This window comes from Athene noctua, chromosome 1 (genome assembly GCF_965140245.1).
Source record: "Athene noctua chromosome 1, bAthNoc1.hap1.1, whole genome shotgun sequence".
Taxonomy (NCBI): domain Eukaryota; kingdom Metazoa; phylum Chordata; class Aves; order Strigiformes; family Strigidae; genus Athene; species Athene noctua.
In genome coordinates, this window is record NC_134037.1 from 69,643,000 (window position 1) to 69,669,732 (window position 26,733).

The 26,733-nt window shown below is 37.7% G+C and overlaps 1 protein-coding gene across 3 annotated transcripts; it reads left to right on the plus strand.

The window, feature by feature from the left end:
- On the plus strand, positions 1 to 26,733 carry SERAC1 (serine active site containing 1). Of its 3 annotated transcripts, none has more exons than XM_074896499.1 (17): positions 1 to 28; positions 3,054 to 3,145; positions 4,410 to 4,446; positions 4,759 to 4,895; positions 5,216 to 5,305; positions 6,232 to 6,363; positions 8,379 to 8,500; positions 9,973 to 10,101; positions 11,488 to 11,601; positions 13,225 to 13,387; positions 16,162 to 16,312; positions 17,104 to 17,245; positions 18,043 to 18,143; positions 20,540 to 20,637; positions 21,184 to 21,366; positions 21,805 to 21,948; positions 24,254 to 26,733. In XM_074896499.1, the coding sequence occupies exons 2-17, from the start codon at positions 3,055 to 3,057 to the stop codon at positions 24,388 to 24,390; spliced, it is 1,971 nt and encodes a 656-aa protein (XP_074752600.1). In that variant the 5' UTR covers positions 1 to 28; position 3,054; the 3' UTR covers positions 24,391 to 26,733. The 3 variants fall into 3 exon arrangements, with proteins under 3 accessions (XP_074752600.1, XP_074752603.1, XP_074752602.1); XM_074896502.1 differs by lacking the exon at positions 1 to 28 and adding an exon at positions 115 to 168; XM_074896501.1 differs by lacking the exon at positions 1 to 28 and adding an exon at positions 238 to 409.

A 26,733-nucleotide genomic window follows, 5' to 3' on the forward strand; every position in this document is an offset into this window, starting at 1 on the left:
GTGCCGGAAGGAGAGGCGGAGGCGGAAGGTAGCGACGGCGCTTGGCGGGGGGGCGAGCTCGGTGATGGCGGGCGGGGGCGGCCCGGGCCCGGGCTCCGGGGTGGGACACGGGGGATCTCAGCCTCGCCGACCCCGCCTGCCGAGGCGTGGTGCTTCTTGGCTCAGCAGGTTTGCGGGGTGTTTACCTGGTTTGATATTTATGTATTATATTAACGATTTCGGGTTCGAAGTCCCCCTGGGCTGCGGGAGCCCGCCTGTCCCGCTCCCCCGGCGCTCCGGCCTGCCGAGAGGCGCGGCGCGGCCACGCCCGGGCGGGGGGAGGCCCCGGAGCAGCCCACGCGTGTTAAAAGCCTCCAGAAAGAGCCGGGGTGCCGTAAGGCTTCACCTGCGCCCTGTGAGCGCGCAAAAGGTAACGAATATCTCTTTGGAAAAGGGCACAGAGTTATCCCCGCTGTGCGCCTTGGCTGTTTAGGTGTTGCACCGCCTTAAAACTGTATTTTCAAACGTACCCTAGTTGCGTAGTTGTGAGGCAACAGCGTTCCTGCCCCACGCTGGGGTGATGTCGGAAACGTTGGCACCACGCAGCCTCCTCGGCACGGGCCGGTCTCCGAGTTTGTTACAGACCGCAGAGCTTCCTGAACCAGCTGTGAAACGGGTCCTTTTGCGTTATTTTTGTATACACCTAAGCATATTTACCCTCGGACCTGAACAGAGGTTCCTAGTGACAAAGAAGCACTAGTCACCTTGGCCTCTTGGTTTGCAGGTGCCTGTTTTGACTTCAGGGGATTGTGGCACCTGCTGTCACTGAACTGCGTGTTTATTGCAGTTACCGACTGTGGTTAAGTAGAAAAATAAATGTGAGTTCTATGAATAAAGATAGTAAAGGAATTGCCATAGATGAGACAGAGAGTGTGGAGGCGGAGGAGGTGTCTCCAGAGGACTGATTATTAATGTCTTGGAAGCGTTTCATACAGTGTTGTGTATTCTGTTGAAGTGAATGGATGAACGTGATACTGAAATGACAGAAGCCAAATAGTTGTCTGTTGTAATTGCAGGAGTGCTGGGGTAGTGCTGACATTTTTCCAAAATCTCCCAAACACAAGTAAGACAGCAAGGAAAAAATGAAACTTTTTGGGAAACATGAAAAGAAGGAAGACATATTAATAGAGGGAATCAAAAAAGTTCCCTTGTTAGAGAAATTGGACACTGACGTTAAAAGGAGTATAAACTCTGGTTTTGGTTTATAGAGATTACCTTAAATTCAGGGAGACTATCAGGGGCTCCCATATTTCAAGATCAGATTTACTGATCAAGATTTACACGTGACACTTTATCATTTTGAGCTAATTGTTACTGTGGTGGTACAGACTTAACTTGGCATTTAATAAGGATGCCTATGTTTCCAACATAATAATTCGTTAAATATATGATAGATAGTGGTGTGGTTTTAAATCTGTTTAAACACAGTCTGCTAAGTGTATCAGCTCAGACATTAAAATTTCACCTGTCATAAAAGATTAATTTCATGTTACTTCTGCAGTGTGAGCGGCAACAGATTTTTGTGTATTTTGTGATTGTTATGAAAGTTTCATATTCTTTGTGGATTTTGACATAATTCTTGCACTAAAAATACTATACATTCTATCGCAAGAGTTTAAGTCTTCAGCAGAAGTAATGTACATAATTTGATTGTTGTGGGTTGCCAAAGCCAATTTGTATATTTTCCTAACTTTAGGTAAGTTTTTTATATATAAATCAAATGAAAGGCAGTAGTGTTTGCTAATAGATACAATGGTATATGTATGTGAGTGGTAGAAGCAGGAACTGGTGCTTTTGCCTGGCCTAAATTGCCTTGGTTTTCATTGCTTGACTGCAGTAACTATACTTTCTTTTAACCTGACTGTGCAGTGGTTAAGATGAAGCTTTGATCAGTGGGCTAAAGAGCCCTTTATGGTCTCTCGTGAATAGTCCCACTTGTTCAAAGAGGCGAGGTTTTACCTAGAATGTGTAAGGAAGTTGCAGCGTGCTTGTCTTAACTCATTTTCCTACCTGTAAAATGAGGAAAATTCAGTGTCTTGCATCACAGATAGGTCAGAAGAATTAATTCTTTCATATTTCTAAAGCACTTGGATACTGCTTTCATGGAGACCATATTACTGTCAAGAAGATTCATGTTTGTGTTGGATTCCTTCTACATTAATAACTTTGGTAGTTCTAAAATATGTTACATGCATTTGTTTGTGACTATTTGGAAAAAAATTCTATATTGCCTAGTTTGATTTCAGCATTCAGTGCATGCAAGGCAATTAGTCTGTCAGTATTCTGTGTCTTTGTAATGTTGAATTGCTAGGGCCTTAGCTTTAGAAAAGGTTCTCTTCCTGGGTTTGGCTAGGTTTTCATTCTTTTGCATGTGTAAGAATTTTTCTAGAATGAGATGCATCCTCTGTGGTTTACCTGTAAGCATGCCCCATGAGTTTCTTGAGCCTATGGAGTCAGAACATTTTAGAATCAATACTTATTTTTATTAACTGTAGAATTTTTACATCCTTGAAGTATTAGTCTGATTTGCCCTTTAAAGGTAAAAATACATAGTAGTTCTTGGAGCCTTGTTGGTCAAAATAAAAGACTTGCTAACAAAATTAACTTTAAAAGATTTGTTTACTGAGTTGTATTAAAGCCCATGTCGTGATGAATCGCATCTTGATGGAGATATGACCATATCCGGTATTTAAGGGAGAGCTACTAAGTAGGAAAGGAGACTTAAAAGCTGAGAAGTTAACTGGAGATACATACTCACTAAAATCAACAGTAGCTTTTCTTGTACTTGAAATGCAGCCTGTTAAATTGAGCAGTTTATAGACTTCTTTAATTAGAGCATTTTGTATGGAGGGAAATGACTTGAAATGTTTTATTGTGACCTTTGCAGTAAATCATGACTTTTGTTATCATGATCTTTGCTGTAAAAAGACAGGAAAAAAACCTGCTACAGGTTTTCAGCTGTAATTCTTAAATCAATTGTGATTTTATTTTTTTTTTTTTTCTTTAATATACAGAATGTCAGTGGCCGCTTACTGTATATTTTGCTATAGACAAATAGGAACTTCTGGTCCAGCCACAAAAACACACCTACCATGGAATGATATCAGTAAGTACAGTTCTATATGTATTGATCTGAGGTGTTAATAAAAATGAAAAATCTGTGCTGGTATGATGCCATGCATAATTCAGTGGTGCAAAAGATCTAAATCCCTGATTACTTTGTGATCAAAAGCTTTTATTTGCCTAAAGTGGATGTCTGCATCTGACCTTGTTTTGCATAGTGATATGCAAAATTATACCAGCAGATTAGCTGGGATTAGAGCACGAGATGAGGGTTCCCCCCCGGCCCCGATGCCATCTCATTAAACTATCTTAAACTCTGTTTTGTATGATTTTTTTTTAACCTCTAGAGCCATGAAACAATTACATCCATAAAGTTTGTTTCTATTGTTTTCTTTTTCCTTATTTACTGATATTAGTTCCACAGTCTTCCCTGTTTAGTCTTTGCTTTCTTTGGTGCCTTCTATATAGAATGACAATTCTTCAGATTACAAAGTTTATTTTTGAGCATTAAAAGATAGGATATTTTCATTTCTGCTCTACAGGAAGCATTGCATTATTTGCCTTTTCAACCTTCCTGCCAGTTATTACTTCAACATGTATCTGCCTCTTGTTTGCATGCCAGAATTCTTAAGGTCTCACAAAGACAGAACCTGGTGGTGGTGGTTGTGGGGCAGATCTCTCAATTTATGCTGAGGAAAAGAAATTATTCATGATAGGTGAGATGTGTTCCATTGGGTTTGCTGCTACTGGTAATAATAGAGTTTCTCTGTACTGAGATCCTTACATCTAGATAATCAGCTCAACTTTGTCCATGCAAAATAGCTCAAATCTGACAGAAATCATTAGACTTAGAAGAGAAATTGTTGCAAGTGACATGTGTTTATTCAGCTGTTTGCTTTATAAATTAGATTCAGTGAAATTATTTTTAAACATATTTTCTTAGGGAGACTCTGCAGAACTGTACATATAGTCTTGTATGTATTCATACATATTCATATCAAAGTTTACTGTTGATTCCTGCAGCTGAACAAAGAATATAATTGATAGGTAGCAGTACTCAAAGCAAATAGCACTGGCAGTATATGTGTTTCATCATCTTGCTTAGAAGAGCAGGAAATTCTAATCAAGTAATGTTTTCTCCATTTGTAAATTTAGGTAATGATTTCCTGAAAGCCAGAGAGCAATAGAAAAATTATAAAAAGCTTACTCTTAATGGCTGACATTCTTATTGTCTGGTAATCAAATTCTGTGTTTATATTGAGGTGATGCACACAACTTCTTTGACATGAATTTTTCATTTTTTCAAGGAAAAATTGCAAAGGTAACTGGATCACTTATACTAGGGTAAGTTGTAACTGACAAGCATATATGTCACTTATGTATACAGTTAAAATTTTAATTTGCATATCTTTTAAAAAATGTGACAATATATGGGGACCTTTAAACATGGTAGAATATAGTTTTGAAGCATATTTTCGGTAGTATTACTTATTCTAAGTATTTTAGAGTCTTTTCTCTACTTTGCTAAATTAAAATAATCTGCAAACTATTATATATTTGGTAAAACCTGGATGATTTATACCAAAACAATTGTTAGTATTTTTTTCTGTCAAATTTTTAAAGTAATATTCATATGCAGTTTTCTTTTATTTAAAGAGGTTTTGTATTCATTACATATGAAGTCCTGTCCTTAAAGAAGTTACTGCAAATTGATACTCAAGCTATACATCAAGAAAAACTTAAATCCTATGTATATGTACGTACAGCTTCTCTAAATCCGAGTGAATATCAAGGTAAGATGCATAATTGTTTGGATTCTAAAAATAGAATTTTAAGAGAATAGAATGTTTCTGAAAGTAACCCTTGTATAACAAAAGTTACATTTCCTGAGATCTGTTACAAAAGTAATACTCTTCACAGTGTCAGCAGATTTATTTTAAGTTGGTGGCCGTTTCTTCAGGAGTTTTATACATACATTTCTTTATATATGAAATAGCTCTCTATGTATATGCCTCTGTGTGTGTGTGTGTGTGTATATATATATATATTTATGAAAAAATAATGTGAGAGAACTGTCTTTCAGACTTCCAGTAATCTAAAAACACTCTTGTAGGGATCACCTACCAAGCTAGAAAAGAAATTCATAAAGCAGTGAGGAAAATTCTAGAAACAGAAGCTAAAATTTTTCGGAGACCTTTAAATGGTAAGTATTGAAAGCCTGGCATTATCTATGATTATCATTTTTGAATAGCAAAACACAAGCCTGTTAGAAAATAAATAATTTTTTTTACAAAATTAACATGTTCTTTTGTGTGTGAAATGGTTGTAGTATTACTTACCATTTTCTATATTAATATAGAATATTAGAATATTTTCTTTGTATTAAAACCATTCCTTTTCTTAAAGTAAATTAAAGTGATGCTTAAGGAAGAGATTTAAGATTTTTTTTTTTCCTGTTTCAGAAGATATTTGAAGCTTAAGATACCAGGTTAATATTTAATACTAGTTTTGTGTACAAAAGGTGTTTAGGGGATGAAATACTGTCAAAATTTCTTTTTAAAAAAGTATGTTAGGCTTTCATCAGAATTTCCAATATTAACTGAAAGCAGCACAGTCTTTTGGTAACAGTGTGTCACTGCTTTTCAGAGTAATTTTAAGAATTTCAATTCGTATAAGAAATTGTGTTCCTGAGGCATAATATCTATTCTTATTTAACTATCTGTTAAATGACTATAACAATATGTACCTCCACTGTCATGCTATAAAATTAATTGTTCAAGGTCAGAGGCTCAAGAGTTGCTACTCATTTCCAGATCCTGCTGGAAGCTGGCAGTTCTGGTTGGTGAGTGCCAGCCAGTGGTTTTGTGTGTGACTTTATATGAAATATCAATTTGGTGCCACTAAAATGAATCAAACCCATCCTATTAATTTAAGGATCACCATTTTACTGATGTAATTCTGTCACTGTTTACTGAACTAATTTTAATATTAAAACATTACGCTGAATTACTGTTAATGACTAATATTCAAATATGAAAAGAAATGGATTTTTTTATTCAACAAATAGAAACGTGACTGTTAAAATACTCATTAATAATAACTTGGCTTTTATTTGTTTCCTGCCAAAAGAACAATTCAGTACATTTGATGGAGAAGATCATGAGTGTGCCTTATGGCTTCTCTTAAAGAGAAGTCAGTCAGAAGACAAAGAGGTTCGACTGCAGGCTGTACAAGACCTGGCAAACAACAGTCACTGGCATGGTAATGTATGCTGATGTGGCCTAATTCTTCCCAGAAATGTAACAAAGTCTCAGTTGTTCCAAGTCTGCTGTCAACATTTTTAAAATCTAGTAACTGCAAGAAGTGTAAATACGCTTTGAAATTTGGTCTAAAATGTGGGAGATTTATTTACATTTCAAGCAATTGTTCTTTCCTGATACAGAGTATGTGTCTGCAGTGCAAGCAGGCCTCTTTCTGTTTCCCCACCAGAGAACTGCAACCACTGCCGTAGTGTGGGAGAGCAGTTCATCTTCATTAGTTCCTTGTTTTTTCTGTTGGGGCTGCTCACACAGTTACAAGTTCTGGCAGTGATTTTTATAAGGCTCTGTAGGAATGAGTTGAAAGGCCATGGTTAAGCTAATGAAAATTAGTTAGGAGCTGATGGGTTGTAATAGCAAGGTAGTAATGACAAACTAGAGGTAGAGGACTTGTGTGTGCAAGCATTATTCATAAGCCATTTTCCATCCTAGGTATGATTTAGTAGTAATAAATTCTCCCTGTTGCTCTAGCCCCAAGTAAAGGGTGTGTGTGTCTGTGGGTTTGTCCTCCTCCCCCTTCCATCAGCAGGCCACATAAACTAGGTGTAACTAATTGTGACTCATTATTCTGGTGATCTAGTCAGTTGACAACCTTTCACTCTTCCAGTGCAATTCCACTCCATGGGATTTATCTTGTTTCAGATTGCTTTTTCAATATTCTAATTTATTTCCCCAAGCAATTTACTTGAAAAAACTGTATTTGAAAGCTAGGATGTACAAAACCTGAAACTTTGTGTACTGATTTAGCATAATTGTTTCATGTTTGTAGGCTACTGTCTGTTAGCAGGTGATCTCAGAATCTTTATGCACAAGATGGCCAGTACTCTGAAATCTAGTTGCTTGTTGTTACCTCCTTTTCTTTGTGGTGCTCATCGCTGTAGTATTTGGATGTTTCACAAACACTGGTTATTCTTGCCAACTAACTCATGAGGGAAATGGGCTTTTTTTTTAATCTATATTTCAAAACTTAATCCAAGAAAAGTTAAGACTGAAAGTATGTGCTAACTTTTCACAGCTATAACCAAGTTGTTTAGCACACCTGGTATTGTAAATACAGTATTTTGCTTGTCCACACCACAGCTTCAATGACTTCAGTTTGCAGCTGTAGGTAATCTGCACCAAAGAAAAAATATGGCCGCTGTGACTGTGAAAAGTATGTGTGAAATGGCTTGTCTTTTTTGTTCTAGAATTGTATAACAGTAAGGAGGATAGAAACAAATTTTTGCAGAAAAAAGTATCGACGCACTTTAAAGTTATATTTTCCTCTGTTTTGCGACTTACTTTTTCAACATGTACTTTTCAATTTCTCCGGCTATCAAGTAGGTAGGTTTTAGAAAGGAACAGTAGATACTGTTTAAATCTGGTTTCCCTTCAATAGATTAACTGAAAGTCTGTCTTGTATCTTCGGTAAGGAAGGGCTACTTGAAACTGTACTGTGGTGCTATTCTGCCTTTTCTAAGGTTACCTGATTTTGTGACATTAACAATTTTACTGAAATGTGCCTTCTGTGTCATTTAAAATTATGTGTCTTTGCAGCATTTGGATTTAAGTCTCTGGTTTTTAACACTGTATGCAGAAAAACGTCTGTAAGAGGCCTTTCAAATTTTAACTCAAGCCCAGGGAATTAAGCCTGGGTTTGTAGTCCTTGTATTCCTTTCACAGTGGCAATACTGAATGTTTGCTTTTGCTGTGTTCAACTTACATCTGAGGACCTTTATCAAACAGGTCTATAATGAACAATTAGTGCCCAGGTGTATTTCAGCTCAGTATAGTGCTGGTCTAACATCTGCAATTTTTATCTTTTGGAATTTGAGGTTAAAAATCAGAGTTTATTTAAGTAGGTTGCAGAGAGGTCATTCTTTTTTCAAGTATATTTACAAAGTAGATCAGAAACTACATTTAAAACGAAATGAAATATTTGTTAGTTTTAAACCTAACACTGAAGTTTTTGTATTACAGATTATCAGTATGGTACAGTTGCCCAAACCTGTGATCAAAGGACTGCTATAGGTTTGGCTCGATCCAAAGATATCGACCTTCGCTTTTTCCTGCCTCCACCACCATTGCCAAAAATAAAGAATGTAAGTAAACGAAAAGTGGGTCTTCGGTGATTTTTGCCTGCTTGTCTGTTTTTAGTGTTTTTGTCGTTCATTACCATACTAAAGTGGAGTTTTTCTAAAGTAACTAACAAGTAGTAAAATTAAGACCAAAATACAAAACTATATTATAGTGATATAGCTGTGGTGTATATCTGCCTTAGTGAATGGCATGATGGAAAGAAAGAGTGATGGGGATGATGATCAACTATTGTTCTTGGACTGTATGCCCACATTACATATTTACCAGCAATGGAGTTTGAGCCAGTTACAAGTCTGATACACACACTGCCTCTGTGTACCTAATAGGCAGTGCGCAGCAGTCTGATATTAAGTCATCCTAGATTGCCTTGTTGGTACTGACAGAATCCTACACATAGAGAGCGCTCCTGGAGGCCTTTGCATCCTCACTGCTAGTATGGTGCTCTGCTGCAAGCCTACCTCGTTATTGCCAGCTTTTGGGTACCAGCAAATCTGTATTGGATAGATTTGACCTTGGTTTGTTTTTATGTTAAATAGTTAGTTTCTGTATGATGCTTCAGCAATCATGTCATCATATCCTCTTCTTCAATAAACAGAATTGGCACACAGAGTGTAATATAAGAGGGGTTTTGTAATCCTAATAGAATGAATGCTGCCAGAAGTCCCTGTCAGAGAACACCTGTATATCTTAACTGACAAAACTCTGAATACCAGCTTTGGTAGTGATATTCTCAGGTTTTGATTTCTTATCTTTGTAACATTATGTGATAGTGGATCTGTACCTGTTAGTCCTGAAGTACTAGGTTATACTAGTATATGGTTATGTATATATTTATACAGCAGTATGATTGCTAGGTGATTGAAGATGAAGATAAGAGTTCCCAATCTGCTGCTTAGGAAGTTGAAGCAAATCATTGTGGCAGGAAGTGTTGCTCTGCACATCAGATATGTCCCCATCTCTGATTGTAGCAAGGATTAGAATAACTGCAAGTTCCATGACTTTGGACAAATAAATTAATTTGTTGAGTCTGTTTTCCTGTCATCTACCCTGGATGATTAAAGATCTATATGATTATTTTGAAGATAAAATATTAAAAGAAACGTCGTCTGTATTTTTTACTAGTAAATTATACATTCATTTTAATGGAGCAGCACCAAAATTACTGTGTAGTTAAGGGTGAACTTTTAAGCTTCCTGTGCCAAGAGGAACTGTTTATTCTTCTGTCCTTCACACCTATTAGAATAAGGCCATCAAAGTACGAAGCTTAAAGCTTGCTTTTCATCACTTGGTGGTTTTAGAATTACCAGTTTCCAAAGTCTTTACAGATGTAACTATTAAACCAAAGTTGCAGAGCACTCAAGTCCATGGTTTGTATTTTACAGCCTTATTAATATGGCTGATTCCATTATTTCAGGTCTTTGTTTTGCTTCATGCTCTGAACAGAACTAAAAGCTACTTGTGTTACTTCTCACAGGATTATCCCATAGAAGATGAGCTACGCTTGTTGTTAGTATCTTTACCCCAGACTGGTCTTGATCCATGTGTCCAGTACTTCACATCTCTTGCTTTACGTGAAAGTAGTCAGACTCTTGCTGCACAAAGGGTGAGTTCCCACCTGCAGAATAGAACTATTTGGGTTCTTTGTTGCTGCAGAGCTCAAAGATACAAACACATTTCTATATCTTTGAGCATTGTAAGAGGGAGAGAAATACAGAGATTTTGTGACCGTAAAACATAAGTAGAATCTCTTCTGCATACAGTCTGCCTGCTTGAAAGCTTGTTTATCTTTCCCAGCTGTACTAGTTGGTCTAGTGAAAGATTATATCTTTACTTACAAGCCTTCCCATAAAGCAGATAGTTCAACATTTTGTCCAGAACATTTCCTTCCCCTTGCAGTGCTCATAAAATGATTTTTCACATTTCATCTTACCATTGTTTGAGTGTTCATTTACTGCTGAGATGATTAAACCTCTGTTAAGTTTTATTAGCAAACTGGTAAGTTGTTAGCACACCTTAAATAGTAACATCTGTTATATCACATGGAAATGCCTCCCTGTAACAGATCACTGTTGTCAAAACCAGAATTGGAATACTCTAGTGGTCTGTTTGGACTTGGAAACTAAGAATTCTTCAACTCTGTCCAACAACTTTTAGGAACATCATTTAAAGTGCCATTATTGCTTAAAAATAGTATTTGTAATGCCAGTGTCATCCACTATCTCTTGTGCATTTTATTTTTTATTAAAAAGTTGTTACTTTTTAAAATCGGTGATGGTTATTTTTTGTAAGATGCAATAATAAAAATGACTGTCACATTTTAATAATGATCCCTGTCAAAGCTTTGTTTATAGAGATTTCAGTGTGAGGTAACTATGTGCTATGACACACTTACGTGTAATATTTTTACACTGTCCTTTATTGTTTTCACAGCCAGAGCTCTTGCTATGAAGGGAGCTTTGGTAAGACATCACACTTGGAGGCATTTTGATAATCACGCTGTTCTAGAAAACTTTTTTATTGAGGTTATGCTGGTCTTCCCACTGCATGATTAAGAGACACTGGTCTTCAGATACTGTGCTATGTGTTGAAGACCTTTTTTCCTCCTCTTCTAATTTTCACAGCTATGGAAATCTCGACACAGTCTGATTCTTGCTTTTTATGCTTAAGCAAATGATCTTAAAAGAAGACATTCATTAACAATATTGAAATCCTATGTTTTCTGCCTTTATTGTTTGGTTTGAAGTTAATAAAGACTACTGACTGAAAAATCTAGTTAATATTTTCAGTTAAAAATAGTAGATATTTTTGTGGTACACTTTTGTGTAATTTGTACATTTTGAATGTGTGTTGTGCACTCTTTATAGAAATTTCTATAGATCATTACACACTTAACAGTTTAGAAATGCTTATTTTATGTATTTGGAATTGCAAATGCATATATATGTATGTATTTGGAATGTGGTATAATTTTTACGGATTATCATTTCAGGGAGGCTTATGGTGTTTTGGAGGAAATGGACTTCCATATTGTGAGACATTGAGTAAAATCCCTTCAGAGACAGTGGAACTCTTTTGCTTGCAAGCTTTAGTACAGCATTCTAAGGTAATTTGTCCTTTAAACTATAACTGAAGAGCTACATTTATAAACATACCTTTCTAATGCTCTCCCATATATTGGGAAGGAGTTGCCATTTCCTTGTTTCCTACTCCTCACCCCTTCTGTAAGGATGTTCAGACAAATGAGACTGGTGTGAATTGGAAGGCAGCATAACAAACTCATTTTTTTTCTCATGGAAAGTGTATGTAAGTTCTGTTATTGTTTCTAATTAGCCCATATAAGTTCCCCTGTATGCATCTTTCAAGCAGTAAAAGGCCATCTCTAACACAGAAAAGCAGGAGAGAATGCCCGAAGTCCATATGGCTTTAACAAGTCTTTTCGTGTAGCGCTACCTCCCGCTGACCATCATTGTAGGTAGATATTGGGAGGAAGCACTTAGTGTTTCCACTCTGCAGCTTCTCAGGAAGTGAGATACTGATGATAGGAAATTCTCAGTGCGAAGTGTGTGTGGATTTATGTGAGTTGGTGTACATCAGTTCAGAAAGCTTACAAGCAGTATCTTCTTATGGCCCTTAAGCAAACTCTAGTGCCAGGTTTGCAGAAAGCAAAATAGCCTCATGAATTCACTCTAATCAGAAGCCTGAATGGAATACAAACCTTGGCTATGCACAAAGGCCCCTCATACAAGGGTCACTGCCTTTGGGCAGAACGTTGCACAGTGTGCAGCTAGTATCCTGGCATCCTCCCAGGACCATTCTGTTCTTTGCAAACACAGGCAGAGTATGGGAGTCTTTGTGTAACAGTGATTCTTCTTGTTTCCTAATGCCGCACACTTAATTGCTTAGAAGCCTAGAACACTGAGAAAGTGCAGAGAATACCGAATTGTTATTGGTAATAGGGATGGATAAAGTGCAGTTTGCTAGTATAGGTTTCACATCTTCTATATATATAGAAATTCTGACTTAGTCTACAATTTGTTATATGCAAGATTCTCAGTTTAAACAAGTTGTGACAGTACTTATTCCAAATGTACGTCTTCATTGAAAGCTTGAGGACATCAGCAGTTCCATAACTACCACACATTGTTAAGCACCGTAGACATTATATTCAAGTCATAAGCATTTGTCCAATATCAGTTGACACTATGACTAATTTGTGCATATTCATCTGCTTGGACTAGAATCTATTGTTGCCCTTAAGATCAGTAATGATAGCAGTACTATTTGGAAATACCTTTGCATTTCAAAGAGAAGGGTTTATAATGACTGCATTTTAGGTGGTGAACAGGAAGACAAGTAGCTCGGGTTGAGATAGTGCTTTAACAAATGCAGACAATTGTCCTGTTCAGACTCTTGAACTTCAGTTGAAATTTGATCATGTCAAGTGGAGAGCAATCTTACCTCCCTCAGATGTGATGGATGAGAGTAGAGTGATGCTACTCTGCATTTTTCACGTTGTCAATCCATAGAAATCATGCATGTAGTGTATTAAAATATATGCTTCCTCTTCAACTGTGGCATAATAAATTCTAGATTCATAAGAATTTCTATGTAATAAGGGCTCTGCATCATACTGGCTCCTTAAAATTCCCTAATTTGTGAATTAGCAGTGTCTCAGCATTTTGCAGAACACTTACCTATTGTCATTGTATTTACTGTATAATGCTAGGTTTCTTCTCACTGTGACAAAATAGAAGCTAAAGGAGGCCTTCAGCTACTACAGAGGATATACCAGCTACGTAAAGATTCAGCAAAAATACAAAGGAACATAATTCGCATTATTGGAAATATGGCTTTGGATGAACGTCTACATTCATCCATAGTACGTGCAGGTAAAAGGAAAGCAAGTGGAAGCAGTCTGAATGTCAGATTTCTGTTCTAAAATTTTCAGAGGATTTGGTGTGTTTGTAAAATGCAAAGGACCACAGTAGTGGTGTGGTTTTTATATTTGGGGAGGTGGTGTTGTTGGGGTTTTTTAATACAAAAAATACAGACAGTTTAGATGGTGTTGATTAAAAATCCTGTATGCTGTCTAGCATATTTGTCAGTGCTACAGAACCGTTCTAAGTCTGGTGGATAGTGAAAATTTGGACTCGTTGATGTTTGGTCCACATTACTGGCAGAAATCTTTTGAGTTTTCCACTCTTACAGATCATGTATCTTGTAGATTTTTTTTTTTTCTTGCCAACTGTGTTTAATCTTGTAAAGAAACAGTCTGCAATCCTTACCTTTCAGAAGAAAGTGAAGCATGTCTTCCTATGTTTCATGCGAGGCTAGTAACTTCTGCTAAGCTTTGCTCTCATGCCCCCTTTTTTAATACCTCTAAATATCACAATGAAAGTTCCGTACCAAATAAATAATTCCCAATGGTTTAATAGGAAAGATATAAAAAGAAAATTAGAAAATATCAATATGCTGTTGCATTTGTCTGAGCTGGTGTCTGCCTTTTAAATGCAATGTGCATTTTTAATCTCCCTGTTGCAAAAAGAAGTAACAAAGGCACAGGGAAAGACCGTGAGGGTGATAAAGAGTTTGGAATGACTCTGGTATAAAGAACAAATAACTAGTCTAAGACACTTCATATGGAAAAAGCAACTGAAGAATAATATGGTGGAGATGTATAAAGTCTTCACTGGCATAGAGAAGGCAAAGAGAGAATGGTCATCTGCTGTTTCTTGTAATGTAAGACCAAAGGTTCTTGTACATTAAATTATCAAGAGGCAGAACAAATAAATATTTTTTTTCTCCATACAGTGCATGACCAACTAAAACTTGCCACATAACATTGCAATTGTTGAAGACTTAGAGTTTCAAAAAGCATTTAGACATGGAAGGAAAAATCGGTAAAGCTCTACACACAAAAGTCAAAGTGATTGCAGAAAACTGAGAGGGTATGATGGAGAATCAGCAATATATACTTGTCCTTTTATTGCTTTATTCTTTTATTGTTCAGCAACTTTCATTACTGCTCACTTTTGGACAAAGACAGCTGGACTACAGAGGCCTTTGGTCTCAGCTCTTAACACCATTCTTACTGTTCTTACGATGACTGCTAGAACCATGTGTGTAGGGGAAGAGATTGTAATAGAAGAGTCAGCAGCTCCCTGGGGCAGAACTCTCAGTACAAACGGAATTTTAGACAGTGAACTGGAATCCAGAGATGAGCAGTTGGATACTGCTGGTCAAGAGCTGATGAGACTTCTCTTTTGTTGCTGGATGATGCATAAGAAGAAAGAACCTCTAAGGCTCTTTTTCTTTGCAAAAACTGCTGGCACAGGAAGAAGAAGAAAAGGAATATTGCACTGTGTAGTAACTGTGATGGGTTATCTGTGAGCAGAAGGACTCTGAACAGTATTTTTGACTCTTCATCTTGACGCATTTAAGAGAAATGCAAAACCAGAGACCTTGCTAGTTTTAATCAGACTAGTTTGGCAGTCTTTCATTGTATTTGGAGAACTGAAAATAGATTTTAGATCGTGTTCTTCTTAAGGAGAACTTGCACAGTGGTCATCATATATTCTACTTAGAAATGTAATTTAAATACATAATTATTAAAAAAAGCAGTAATTGCTGTTCTCAAAGGTACTTGCATTTACATGAAACTCACATGTCAATTCATTCTTTTTTTCAGTCCACAGGGAACTATCTTGAATTAGCAACTTAATGGCTATACTAGTAGCAACACATTGTCCATGTTTTTCAAACAGTGCTCATGAAGTAAATTGTTCCTTCTTTTTTAAATCAGCCTCCATTTCAAAGCCTTCCCAGGTTTTATTTATGAACTTGACTTTAATGTAATTGTCATTTATAGACTCTTGCTAGCAGCAACAAGATTTATCAAGATTTTAAAGAAATATATATGTGTGTGTGTATATAAAAGATATTCCTTTGCATTTCTCAGTAGTGTGAACATCCCCATCCATGTCTAAGAAACCGTATTTTACATCTTGGGTAAGGTATTATAAAGTGTCTGGTTTTTTCTTGAAGTAGCTATGACTTAAAATTTTGTTGAGGATTGTGTCAAAGATTCCTTCATTAATTCTCTTATGTTTCTTAGGTATAAATAGTATACTACTTTTGGGATAGCAGAGACATTTTGATTCCTTAAATAGTTTTTCACACACTGGATTTTAAAATTAGAAATGGTTGTACTCTCACAGCAAGCATCAGTTTTTCCACATCCCGTGGGTTGTTTTCTATGTCTGTCATATGCTTTAAGCTTCGTTTTCTCTCTGGGACATTTATTTTTCTACCTTTCTTGCATCTTATCTGCAAAAGAGACTTGATATCTGTTCTCCCTGACAACTGCACTGGCCTGATGATATACTTTATTTTGCTTCTGAGAAGGGTTCTCCTTCAAATCATAAGCCGAACAATAGTAAAATACATTGCCTCTTTGCCTTGGATTTTTTAATTTTGGAGGCTCCACTTATCTAACATTGTCTTTTCAGCAATAAAGAGAGTGGATCGAAATGATTTGATGTTACCATTCTTAAGTTTTAACATCTATTTTCACAAGTGTAGTTTGAAGGATGATATTTCTGAAATCTTTTGTTTGGATAATGTTTCTAATTAGTTAACCTGCTGCTTTATTTTTTCAATTTAGGTTGGGTTTCTGTACTTGCTGAAGTAATGAAATCCCCGCATGTCATTCAGTCTTCTCATGCATCCAGGGCTTTGGCTAATCTAGACAGGGACACAGTGAAAGAAAAGTATCCAGATGGTGTTTATGTTTTACATCCACAATATCGTAGCAGGTAAAGCAGAAGGAGATATTGTACATGCTGTACTTTGTTTTACTGTTTAATTACAAAACTTTGGAAAAAGTTGACGTGAGAGTGCTGCTGTACTGATGTTACCTGCTCCTCCTGTTGTTTGGCAGCTTGAGGAGACTGAATTTCGATTCTTAAATAGGAGAACAATGGAATTGGTCAGAGCAGTCCATAACCATGAATCGAGTATTGTACTTGATGGAAACATCCAAACACAAACCATGAGATGAATTACTGCTTTGCATGCATTGCAACCATTTAACTTTTGCACTGGCTGTCTTGGGATACAGTGCCTTGCAGCTGTTCTGCTGGCAGAAGCACACATTGGCCTAAGATGTGGTAAATTTACAGCTTCAGCTTCATTTAATAATGATTGTGTATCTGGGACTGAAGCAGTTTCCAGTGTGGTATGCCACTTAGTAGCAAGTGTTCCATGGGTCATTGGTGTTAGTCAGGTTACAGCAAAGATCTAATTTGAGGATAGAGCTGGAACTACCAAGCTACATTAACAGTAGCTGGAGAAAATGGTGGTTTTCATTATAGAAAAATACAACTTCTGAGGTGGGTACTTTCCATACCTCTTTTTATATCTTCTGGGTGGATCCCTGTTTTTTGTCTTGGTTTGACTATTCTCTTTGAATATCACGAGATGTCATGAAATGTTGTCCATAAGATAAAAAATCATGTATAGTGTTAAAAATAGCATGTTCTATGTAAATTTAATTTGCTAAAAATATGTACCGTGCATCTATTAAAAATTCCTTTTCCTGTATCAGTCAGCCCATCAGAGCAGACATCCTTTTTGTTCACGGTCTTTTGGGAGCAGCATTTAAAACCTGGCGACAGCAAGACATTGACCGACGTTTGGATAAAAAGGCTTCAGAAGGGGAAGAGGACTATAGCCAGTGCTGGCCAAAGGTAAAAAGACAATAACATTTTCACATACAACTGCTGTTTTCTCATTAATGAGAGCCCTCCAGAGGACCTAGAATTACATGGTCTAGCAGTTGTCTGTTTTGTATCGAGTGACTTAGAATATGTCACACAAGTAGCACTTTCCAAGTTTCTGATGTATTTTTGTTATCAAGCTGAAATTTTGAACAAGTGGTTCTTGCAAAGGAAAATCCTTGCTAAATTTAATCGCTCAACATCATTCTCCTGCTAGTGAAAAAGGAGGCAATGGCAGCTTTCCTTATGCTCTCTTTTTTTTTTTTTTTTTTTTTTAATGGAATGTTATTGCTGAGAAAAAGGTACATAAAATTGCATTTAAAATTAAGTATCCTTTCTTACATAAGGTATCAGAGTACCTCAATTTTTGCAGATTGCTACTTAAATATTGTTGGTAAATAAGTAATTACTGCTTCAAGCAGCTCAAATTCGTATAACCACTGAAGTTATCTTTGTAAAACTTAAAACTGATCAGTCCAGTTGGTAATTCTTGTTTCACCCAGGAGAGGGAGCCAGGAACACACGAGTTAGTAATCCATCTCCATCCTTTGCCTGCTTTGTGGCTGGGGAACAGACTAGGGTTCACCAGCATGTAGTAAAAAGAATACTAGTCTAGGTGTAAGACGTATTTGGGAATTAACTGAAGAGCAAAAATCTTGCATGATAATTGTCCCCATAGTAACATCTTTGCTTCACTGCTGATAAATTGCTTGTAAGAGTTTAAGTACTTCAATTATAAGCTCATTTTGGTTTTGCTTTTCTTTTAGACATGGCTGTCTTCAGACTGTCCTGCCCTTAGAATCATATCTGTGGAATATGACACCCATTTGAGTGACTGGAAAGCAAAATGTCCTGTTGAGTCTCACAGGTAACAAGTGTAGTATCTGCAGTTTGGATGGGGGCAGGAGGGAGACCTGTAAAGCTGATCTTTGGGATCACTTAGTGTGAAACAGTGAATTTAACTTTTCCTGTTGCATTTGAAAATCAAGTTTGGAAAAATATTCTGTACAGTTGTGGTATACTTGAGCTTTTTAAACTACTTGTGGCAACGTCCTACATTCTGGCAGTCTATTCTGATTCATGTTTAGGGGAGACACTAAATTAAGCTATTAGTTGAGGTAAATATAACATCAATTTTATATCTTAAGGGGAATATTTTTTTAAACTTTAAAATGACCCACCAATGCTTCATAAGCACAGCAAAAAAAGTCACTTTATACTTATGATAAAATGAAGCATATAATTTTCATAGACTCAGAATTGCTTAGGTGAAAAAGACCTTTAAGATCATCAAGTCTAACTGTTAACCCAGCACTGCCAAGTCCACCACTAAACTATGTCCCTAAGCATTACATGTACACGTCTTTTAAAATACTTCCAGGGATGGTCACTCAACCACTTCCCTGCACAGCTCGTTCCAATGCTTGACAAGCCTTTTGGTGAAGAAATTTTTCCTAATACCTAATCTAAACCCCTGCTGGTGCAATTAGAGGCCATTTCCTCTTGTCCTATCACTTGTTACTTGAGGATACACACCTCACTGTTACTGATGCTTTTTTGGATGGGCACACGCTTTGCTGAGTAAAAAACTGGCTGGACGGCTGGGCCCAAAGAGTTGTGGTGAATGGAGTTAAATCCAGTTGGTGGCCAATCACGAGTGGTGTCCCCCAGGGCTCAGTGTTGGGGCCGCTTCTGTTTAACATCTTTATTGATGATCTAGACGAGAGGATCAAGTGCACCCTCAGTCAATTTGCAGATGACACCAAGTTGGGTGGGAGTGTTGATCTGCTCGAGGGTAGGGAGGCTCTGCAGAGAGACCTGGACAGGCTGGAGCCATGGGCTGAGACCAACTGTAGGAGTTTCAGTAAGGGCAAATGCTGGGGGCTGCCCTTGGGCCACAACAACCCCCAGCAGCGCTACAGGCTTGGGGAGGAGTGGCTGGAGAGCTGCCAGTCAGAGAGGGACCTGGGGGTGCTGATTGACAGGCGGCTGAACAGGAGCCAGCAGTGTGCCCAGGGTCCAAGAAGGCCAATGGCATCCTGGCTTGTGTCAGCAATAGCGTGGCCAGCAGGGACAGGGAAGGGATCTGACCCCTGTACTCGGCACTGGTGAGGCCGCCCCTCGATTCCTGTGTTCAGTTTTGGGCCCCTCACTACAAAAAGGACATTGAATGACTCGAGCGTGTCCAGAGAAGGGCAACGAAGCTGGTGCAGGGTCTGGAGCACAGGTCGTACCGGGAGCAGCTGAGGGAACTGGGGGTGTTTAGTCTGGAGAAGAGGAGGCTGAGGGGAGACCTCATTGCCCTCTACAGCTACCTGAAAGGAGGTTGCAGAGAGCTGGGGGTGAGTCTCTTTAACCAAGTAATAAGTGACAGGACAAGAGGGAATGGCCTCAAGTTGCACCAGGGAAGGTTTAGACTGGATATTAGGAAGCATTTCTTGACAGAAGGGCTTGTTAGGCGTTGGAATGGGCTGCCCAGGGAGGTGGTGGAGTCCCCATCCATGGAGGTGTTCAAGAGTTGGGTCAACATAGCGCTTAGGGATATGGTGTATTTGAGAACTGTCAATGTTAGGTAAATGGTTGGACTGGATGATCTTCAAGGTCTTTTCCAACCTAGATGATTCTGAGACTCTATGATTCTTTCCCAGAGCTTAGTCTCTCAATTTATAAAGTCAAGGTTATTGTGCTTTTATACTGCTCCAGTACAAAATATTTGGAGATTATTGTCTGGAAAGTATAACAGACATTATCTGTGATTTTTTTTTTTTTAATGTATTGGTTGATCATGCACTTAGTTACTAAATTTCAGTACATTGCTCCACATTTTGAACATTGTTTAGCAAAGTACGTTTTTGTCAGACATTAGGTGTATTCTTGTTTGAGGGGATAAAGTTCATTATGTATTGATGATGCTTTCAGAAAATGAAAACACAATTTTGTTACAGTGTTTAAATGAAGCTATCTAAAACTCCGTAAAGAGATTTCTTGCACTAAAGCTAAAGGAAATGAGTGGGTGAGTGAAATTAAAAGTAAAACTTTCTAGCAAGATCAAGAGACTGAATTTAGCTCAATTCCTGTTGTCCTTGTGAAGCCAGCCTTACAAAATTTTTTGGCAGTTTTCAGTGTAGCAACAATGATTAAGTAATTAATATTTTTTGTATGTAATTCACTTTAAAACATACAACACTGAAAATTCATTCTGTTTTAACATTGCCTTTTAACCTAGCATGCTTTGTCATGCTTTTGTTTGTGTCTTCTTTGCAGGAAGTCTATTGCTTACAGGAGCAATGAGCTTCTTGACAAGCTCAGAGCTGCTGGGATTGGAGACAGACCTCTGGTGTGGGTATCACATAGCATGGGTGGTAAGCACATTGCCTGTTTGATATGAAGTATTTATCTGCCATTGTATTTCAGAATAAGCTGTTAACCAAGTTCAATCTGAAATGCAATTTTTCAGAATAGTTTATCTGAAAGATTTGCAAAGACCTGAAAATGGAAAATAGATTTCTACTTTCTCAATGCATTGTATTCAATAGCATATAAGTTTTGAAAGGATTTTTATTGCTGTTTATTTTTACTGTGTTGACTGAAAACCACAAAATCAATGAGTTGAAATTCATATAAATGGGAATCCAGAGGCAAAATTTTCTCCATGATCAGGCATATAGTAAATGTCATTAGCAGCACTTAAAGCAACCAGAATTGGATTTGCATCATTCATTGATATTTTATTTTAATGCCTCCTCAGTTTTTGTTTGGTTTTTTTTCAAATTAATCTTACATATTTGACAAACTAAGGACTAATCAGCTGAGGCAAGGATATGGTTAGTTGTTTCATGGATAATATAGCATGATCATTATTTTCACAGTGTTTTAAATCCCTGCATTAATTTATTTTCTGTTGCCAGGTCTTCTAGTCAAAAAGATGCTGCTGGATGCTTCCAAGAATCCAGAAATGGATAAAATTGTAAACAACACCAGAGGAATCATATTTTATAGCGTACCTCACCATGGTTCCCAGCTGGCTGAATATTCTATAAATGCCAGATATCTTCTCTTTCCGTCTGTGGAGGTTAAAGAACTCAGCAAGGGTACTCTCACTTTGCTACCATTTAACGACAGGGATCTATGCTAATCTATTCATGATGCTTTTTTTTTAACCGTGATGTCAGAAAAAGCTGGATAAAAACAACCAAACCCCCCCTTTTTATGTTTTGGGTTGTGTGTTGAATTGCTGTAAGTAATTCTGAGTAACTGTTTCATTTGATTGCAGAGGCGAGGGGGAAAAACATAAGTGAGAACAAGTTTATAGAAGATTAGTTTGGGCCATTTAGCAATGTAATAACTCAACATGTGCTGGCCTTTTAGACTCTTACCTTCTAAACAAATTCCATGCTATATGATAGCTGGAAAAAGGGATTAAAAACAAAATGCTACTCTTTTACTCGAGTATTGATTTTTCCAAAACATCTCTTTAGAAATGCAGTCTTGCCAGACAAATGCTGTAATCTTATGTTGTTCTTTCTCAGATTCTCCTGCCCTTAAAGAGCTGAATGATGACTTCCTGTCTTTTGCCAAAGATAAGAAATTTTCGGTGCTGAGTTTTGCAGAAACCTTACCAACACAAATAGGCAGCATGATAAAACTGCATGTCGTACCTTTGGAATCAGCAAGTAAGTCAAATAGCCATTTAATTTTGTATATATCCATGTAAGCATCAATAATGAGGAAGGATTATAAATGCTACAGTAGAAAAACCTAGAAAAATATGTCTGTTATATTGTGGGGCTTTTTGTTTAAACTTCTGGCTGAATTTAAACAACAGTCTCCCTGCTGAGATCAGAGGCAGGTTCATTTATATCTTAAGATAGCAACAGTCTGGTTTGATTTTTCTAAATATGAGTAACACTTGCACATTGAAAAAAGCAGGGTGGACCCTGGTCTGATGTTGCATTGTTGTAGACCTTTCCTTTGTAATTATGAGTAACTGTTGTTTATCCTTGTGTAGGTAGGCTGAATAGTGTTTCAGAAACTCTCGCAAATTCCAGCTATTTCCTTCTTTAAAAAGTAGGAAAGAAAATTAGCAAACTGCTAATGGAAGGAAAAAGTCACATAGCTGTTCTGCAGTCCTTTCTCTTCTATATCTCAGGTACTCAAGCAATAGATTTTTGCCTTCTGAAGAGTTCCTTCCATTCTTTTGCCTTCTGTAGAAGGGAACACCAGACAGTTCTTCCTCTTGCTTTGTTTGTGGGTGTTCAACTTAGATAATTGTTTTAAGTCTGATATTTTCAGGTTTTCTCTGAGCAAAACCCTCTTCTGCACTGCCCAAGGTATCTGTAAAGTCTTGAAAACATTGGTTGGGTTTTGGATCAGGCTTTCCACCAGCTAAATCCACTAGTTTAAATGCAAGGTTAGTTGCTCTGAAAAAGACAGACTATACATCCCTGGTTTTCTAAGTCAATACTTAGCAATATTTTTTCAGTATGTCTTCTCAAGAAGCAGTTGTTTGCAAAAATGTTGCTGAGGCATTTTTATTGACAAGGACTGAAAAATTGGGCATTCATTTTTTTTGATTTAACAAAATAAAATGAAAAAGAAGGCTGTGCACTTATAATCTTGTAGCATATTTCTCCTCTTCTGGAGATGACACACAATGCAGCATGTGAGCCCTCTCAAAAGCCTTTAGAGGGTACATGACAGTTCAGTGTCACACCATTCATTTTGTTCAAAACCCAGGCTGACAAGCAGTACACTCACTGTCTCTTACATGTGTGCTTGGGCACATGAAAGCAAACCTTCATCCTGCTCCAGTGTAATTTTACCTGGTTGAAGATACAGAGTTGTGAGCAAAATGGAGGATTTCTCAGGATGTTAAATGAATAGATAGTGAACTAGAATGTGGCAATCACAGCATCCTAACTAGAAGGTTCACCAGTAGTGATAGCTGTCAGGAAAGAATAAATACTGTAGTGTGGCCCCAAAATCAGTAGCTGAAAATGGAATACTTGTATTCTACAATCAAGCAATGTAAATTTTTAGTTTTCTTGGAAATGTATATAGTGATTTGTAGGTTCGTTCTAGTCCCATTTTTAATCTCCACATCAAAGTATTTTATAAGGACTATAGGCAATTAGTGGTGATCACTGTCTGAATACCCTGGATTTAACCCTATCCATGTTCATGTCAATGCTTAAACTTCAGTCAGGGCTTTGCTGTCATCCAGGTCCTGGTAAATGAAGTTTTGATTCTTCCAAGTTGTCTGTATGGAGAAATGTACATTTGTGTGTTCTCAGTAAAGATGATAGAACTCTGACCTAATGGTTTACCATTGTGGGTTTTGTAGCAATGTATAGCTCTGACTGTGTCTGTGATCAGGGGGCTGGAGCACCTCCCCTGTGAGGACAGGCTGAGAGAGTTGTGATTGTTCAGCCTGGAGAGAAGAAGGCTCCAGGGAGACCTTATAGCAGCCTTCCAGTACTTAAAGGGGGCTGCAGGAAAGATGTGGAGGGACTCTATCAGGGAGTGTAGGGATAGGACAAGGGGTAATGCTTTTAAACTGAAAGAGGGTAGATTTAGTTTAGATGTAATGAAAAAATTCTTTCCTGTGAGGGTGGTGAGGCACTGGCACAGGTTGCCCAGAGAAGCTGTGGCTGCCCCCTCCCTGGCAGTGTTCCAGGCCAGGCTGGACGGGGATTTGAGCAACCTGGTCTAGTGGGAGGTGTCCCTGCCCATGGCAGGGGGGTTGGAACTAGATGGTCTTCAAGGTCCCAACCCAAACCATTCTGTGACTCATGACTATAATAGCATGTGTTGATGCTTTTAGCACGTTAGAAAGTAATGAGGACAAAACAGTTAAACTGAAGACAGGAGAAGTTGCTTTTGAGAGAGAAATTGCTAATGCAAGATATGCTTTTCAGTCTAGGTGAACTTACAAACTTTGGTAGTTTTTTCTTTTTTTTTTCCCCCCCCCTCTCCTAGAGTTAGGAATTGGAGACCTTATTCCAGTGGATGTTAATCATCTAAATATTTGTAAGCCAAAGAAGAAGGATGCTTTCCTGTACCAACGTACATTGAAGTTCATTCAGGATGTTTTAGCCCAAGAACTTGGAGACTGAGTTTATGACATCCTTGGCTGCTTATTTTCTCTATTTGGTATAACACAGTAAGTTCTTCTCCTCAAATTTGTTAGGGGATCTGCAGAACTACAACGATGCTATGTCAATAGTATCTGCTGCTAAAAAAATTTTCAATACATCTCCCACTTAAACACCTCTCCAACTTATTTTTAAAATATATTCAAAACAAATACAAACTGTAGTCCTATAAACTTGGCAAAAAGAATATGTGTGTTGGCTTAGAGAGACTGTGATCTGTTGACAAAATGTGTGTAAATTCTCCAGCGATTTGACTGGGAGGGGATGGGAATTCGGTGGAAAAGAAGTTTCACTTACAGATATCCCTCTGGAGCAACACAGCTTGACTATGGAGAGTGCCCAGAATATCTCCTTTGAGCCAAAAAAAAAAAAAAAAAAGCCTTGCTCTGGAGGTAGGTGGTCTCATTAAGGTAAATATACATCTGGGACTGAAGTCTGATAGAGGATCAGAAGCAGTTAACTGAGGTGGTTATTTGTTGTGTCAAAGGGGCGAAGAAGCATGTGGCTGCCTCAAAGCTTTGGTTTACTGTCTGTGTTAAGTAGTCTGACTGGGGCCTGAAGAAATTTATCCAAGTGAATGAAGGCAGCATTTTGGTCTAGTGGCCCAATTACAAGAGTTTTTGTAATTTGCCTTTCATTTAATAGACCACCCAGGTCTGTCAGCAAACATGACATCTGTTTTCTGCATGAGAAAGAGGGAGGCTGGTAGGTTGTCTAGCATAGGCAGCTGTAGTTGTTTTAATCTGTTTGTGTAAATGAAAACAAAAGAAATGTTCACCACCTTGTACATTTCTCTCTTAATCTTAGCAACTTGTGAGATTTGGTTTCTTTAGGACAGTGTGTATCTGGTCAGATTCGGGGCAGTTCTATGCTTGTTTACATGGAAGATACAGAACAGAGGCTTAGCTCTCTTGCTTTGCTCTTGGGACATAGCGAGAAGATGATGGTACATTCAAGTCTTAGCTCATGTTACTCATTTAGAAACTCTTTCTTTAGCTGATTTAAATAGCAGCATTGAAAACACTCTAGTGGAGTAAGACAAATGTAGGCCCTGGCAAAAAAACTGATGCTTAGAGTTTGGAGCTCAGGTGGAGGAAAAGTAAAGCAGAAAAAATTCAGGTGACTGTAAGTTCCCACTGAAATCCAGAAGATCCCAGATATTTTGGTTTCTTGAGGCCTAAGCATATTTATTGGTATAGATATAGAGGAAAGTAGTGTTGTCTTATTTGAGTTTGTTTATGTTAAGGATATCTTAACAGTACTGATGAGAAATAAGTATTGTTAGGAAAAAAAAAAAAAAAGTAATGTTCAGCCACTTTTTAAAAGTCTTAAATAGTTTGCAATGTAGTTAAAAGCAGCCTAGTCTAACTGTGGTCTCTTCCCTTCCTTTCTTTCCATCCCCAAACCCTCTTTGAAAACAAACATAGGCTGTGATTAGGCTGTACTACTCTAGCTGACCGTTTGTTAAATAAGGCCTGTATTGATGATGGGCTTAAGATATCTCTTAGTGTCACTTCCATGAGATGGATTTAACATCACTGGCCTTGCAGTTATGGCCATGAAGGCTACCAGAGAGGTGGGACATGCTTTGCAGTTCTGCATGGGCTTGGTGCAGGCACCGGTGGCTGTTGCAGTCCTGCCAGGTCCTGAGGCCACCTCAGCTGTTCCCTCTTGAAAGCACTCCAGCCCATGAGGACGCTACATCTGAAAAGGTACTTCTGGAAGTTGACCCTTGACCTGATGGAGTTGCGGAGTAAAATTCACATGAGCAGTACAGAGAACGTACAGCACTACACTGGAAAAAAGATCATTTTTTCCCCCTAACCAAGTTGTAGGTAAGAACACTGCATAGCAGTATTTCACATAGAAAATGTAACAATTGCTGTAACTTCTAAAGAGGTTTATCCTTTTTACACTGTGGTTTAAACTTCAGAGTGTAAATATATTAGAACACTTTGTATTCACAAAGTAGAAGGTATGTGGAAATCATTGTGAATAGACAAGACTTCCAATAACTGAATACATATTTAATATGACAGATCTTGTGTTGATTTTAATAGATGACTGACTTACAAGGATTCAGATCAATGACGTTACACTTTAATCTCAGTAAATGCATCTGTGTCTTGTTACTGGAAGTCTTGAGGCAACTTTCTCCTTTTTGTAACTGTATGTATATATGTGTAACTTTAATATTTTGAGGGGGGGGTTGTTGGCATTGGTTTTTGGTGGATATTTTTTTGAATATAGTAATACGTTTTTTAAAATGTACTAGATATGCCACAAAATGTATTAAAGGTGAAT

Excerpts from the sequence above, each read along its gene's own strand:
- SERAC1 (XM_074896499.1), top strand. The coding sequence starts at position 3,055 with ATGTCAGTGGCCGCTTACTGTATATTTTGCTATAGACAAATAGGAACT. Across the intron at positions 8,501-9,972 it reads CATTGCCAAAAATAAAGAAT|GATTATCCCATAGAAGATGA; the intron begins GTAAGTAAACGA and ends TACTTCTCACAG. Across the intron at positions 11,602-13,224 it reads CTTTAGTACAGCATTCTAAG|GTTTCTTCTCACTGTGACAA; the intron begins GTAATTTGTCCT and ends GTATAATGCTAG.